The following is a 3,360-nucleotide window of genomic DNA, read 5'->3' on the forward strand; positions in this document are numbered from 1 at the left end:
TAACAATTTTTTTTTAATTTCTTTCTTGATGTAACATAGGTTTGAGGGGGAGATTGATAGTAGCAAACCTGTTGTTGTATGTAAAAGAAAAAAAAAGTAGACAAAAAAAAAAAAAGAAAAGTCAGAAAAAGATGATCTTATGATGTATGCGCTTACATCGATATTCATATGATGTATGCGCTTACATCAGCATTCTTATGATTTAACCGCTTACGTCGGTAGGGCATTCAAATGCCTATAAAAGGGGTATGCATTTTCATTTGCATATCATCCCTCAACTTCTTCTTTCTCTCTTCAATTAAAAAAAAAAAGCTATTCTTTGTGTGGCTGTGGAGTAGGCAAAAATTGCCGAACCACGTAAATCTTCTCTTGTCTTATCTTGTGCAATTTATTACTTTTCTCTTTCAATTTTTTTCTCTTTTATTAGTCTAACACGTTTTCCAACACTATCATCCAGCAATATTAAAGGTACATTACTTACTCCTATTGGAAAGAAATACTGAACAATAATATGCATTATATTTGTTTAAAATGCATTTAACTTGCTTATATATTTATTGTATTATTGCTATTGTTTATCTAAATAAACAGTGAAAGTCAGATACAGTCCAATCTGGCGTGGAGTTCTTTTTCTGTGGCTTCCATTTTGCTACTCGGTATGTAGTTGTGATTGAATTAGCTCAAGTTTTAATCGTGTTTAACAGCCTCATAAAAGGTTGTATAATAGCCACAATGCCTTTTTCTGTTACAAGAATTAATTTAATCAAGGAAATTTCTATCGAGGGCAATGCACACCGTGGTGTTCCGATTTCTTTTAAGAATTTTTACCTCCTGTACCAAAGGTTAACATCTTATTTATTTTAAATAAATACCATTTTCAAAAATTATATTCTATAACTACCTTTTAATGTTTATAGTAAAATATCTATTTATGGTTACCTCCTACCCTTAAGCCATTATATACGCTATTTATTATTTTTCTCTCTCCTTTTTCAGATTTTTCTCTCATATAATTACCGTATTTGATGTAAACTTCTCTCTCCACGTTCTCTCTCTCTAATTTCATACAGGCCATTCTCTTTCCCCATTCCCAAAAACCACGATTTTGCAACTGAAAATCTCTCTCACCCACATCGCCTAGCTCTTCCCTATTATCAGTCACCACACTAATTTCATACACGTCATCTGCATTGTCTCTCTCAACTTTCGTTATTTTTTTCTACAAATAGTTGTGGTAAGTATTTGACTTGTTAGAATTTCGCTTGTATTTTGTTTATTCTGTTTATCTCTACTAAGTTTTTATAAACAATAACCATTGTTATTGTATTCAACAGAAAACTTGAGATTTTCTCTCCAATGGCTGATTCAACATCCCAGAAGAGGGTTACCAGAGGTATACCCACCAAAGTACTCAATTTCGATGGACCCTCTTTCTCTTTGCAAATCACTCAAGAGGAATTGGAATTTGCAGGTTCAGCAGCAAATACAACTGCAGAGAGGAGAACAAAAATACGCAATGACACATTGAAAAAAGCCCAAGTTGAGAAATCTTCGAAAGAATCAACACTTCCCGTTGCGAAAAAGAGAAAAAAACCTATGGATGATGCTTCAAGTGTCAAGGGAAAGGAGGTCGATGCAAGAAATAGCTCGGATACAAGGGACGAAAAGGTAATTGTTGATGTATCAATATGTATTTGAGTCCTCATACATTGAGTATTACCTTCTCCAATGGGTTTCTATTATTGTATGTTATTGTATTTATATGTGTGCAATAGTGGATACATAACTTCCTTTTCTTATTTGTTGATTTGATTTATATGTATGTTGATGTATTCATAAGTATTCAAAATTGCCTTCACTATATTTATACTTATTACACTGACTTTTGCGTATCGTATTTAGATGTATTCATAAGTATTCAAAAATTCCATCACTGATTTGTACTTATTACAATGACTTTTGCATGTGTGTATGTAGATGTATTTATATGTATACAAAATTTGGCTTCACTGATTTGTGCTTATTTATTCTAGTGTCTTTTGCATATTGTATTTAGATGTGTTTATATGTTTTTAAAAGTTCATTCACTGTATTTGTACTTACTACAGTGACCTTTGCATATTGTATGTAGATGTATTCATAAGTATTTCAAAGGTGCCTTCATTGTTTTGTACTCATTACAATGACTTTTGATTGTTGTATATGGATGTATTTATATGTATACAACTATTTTCATCACTGATTTCTTACTCCGGTGTATTTTGGATATTGTATTTAGTTGTATTTATATGTATTCAAAATAATTAATGAGTTATGTGTTGCTGTTGACATATGAAATCTTTTTGTAATTCTTGTTGTATGCAGGAAATTAAACTATTTGTGAAACACCCGCCTATTTCATCACCACATATCAGTTCATATACTAACACAGACATAGTCTCCGACCTCAAAGTAAAACTTACTCCGGCCACATCCTACATTAGTCATTCAGGAATACGAGAAATGGGTTCGTGATGCTCTTCTCGCTAAACATGATCAAAAGTAAGTTTTTACCCGATATATCTAATATGTATTTATAATTTAGAAAGTGGATATAATATTTTTTCCAATTCCTTGTAGAAGTGATTTGGAAGACCATTACAAGAAGAACAAGTCAACACTGCATATACCGTTGGATTTTGGAGTTGATCAAGTCACTTCAAAAAATTGGTTTTACCCTCTCTCATTTGACGGTAAACTATGGAATAACAATGTAAGATATACCCCTTCCAAATTCAGTTTAACTCATTTTTTTCTGTTTGGTTTGTCTAATTGTATATTTCATAATTTGAGAACTCATACAAATTTTGTATGCATTTGTATTTATATTGTTGATGTGCTATGTAACCAGATATTTTTTATGAGTTCTGTTTGTTCTCTATTGCTGTTAATATACATCTGCTACTGGGGTCAACCAATGAGTTATGAGTATTTTGTGTATTTAACTGTATTCAGATTTATATTTATTTCATAATTTTCTCTAGCAATTTATTAAAAGCAGTATGTATTCTGGATTAGTTTCTTAACTGTACGACTGATATAGAGCAGTATGTTTCGTTATCAATATGTATTTAGTTATCAGAATGTATTTAATTGTATTCAATATTAAATACATCTATGTATTCAGCATTATGTATCTAACAGGTGATGCCAATTTATATTCAGTTTGTTTCAGTATGCCAATTATGTATCAGTATGTATCTAACAGAATTATGTAAATTCAATTTATTTTCAGCAGTTGATACTTCTATATTCAGTTTCTATATTCAATTTGTTTTCCTTGATTTCATTCAATGTACTGACGCTATGTATTCAATTTTA

The 3,360-nt window shown here is 31.0% G+C and overlaps 1 protein-coding gene across 1 annotated transcript; it reads left to right on the top strand.

The window, feature by feature from the left end:
* The first annotated feature begins 1,257 nt into the window (after positions 1-1,257).
* LOC138906505 (uncharacterized) lies at positions 1,258-2,931 on the top strand. Its single transcript, XM_070195460.1, has 4 exons — positions 1,258-1,393; positions 1,472-1,668; positions 2,365-2,541; positions 2,620-2,931. Exons 1-3 carry the CDS (start codon positions 1,357-1,359, stop codon positions 2,512-2,514), a joined length of 384 nt encoding a protein of 127 aa, XP_070051561.1. The 5' UTR covers positions 1,258-1,356; the 3' UTR covers positions 2,515-2,541; positions 2,620-2,931.
* The last annotated feature ends 429 nt before the right edge of the window (positions 2,932-3,360 follow it).

Source organism: Nicotiana tomentosiformis, chromosome 1, assembly GCF_000390325.3.
Source record: "Nicotiana tomentosiformis chromosome 1, ASM39032v3, whole genome shotgun sequence".
Lineage (NCBI taxonomy): Eukaryota > Viridiplantae > Streptophyta > Magnoliopsida > Solanales > Solanaceae > Nicotiana > Nicotiana tomentosiformis.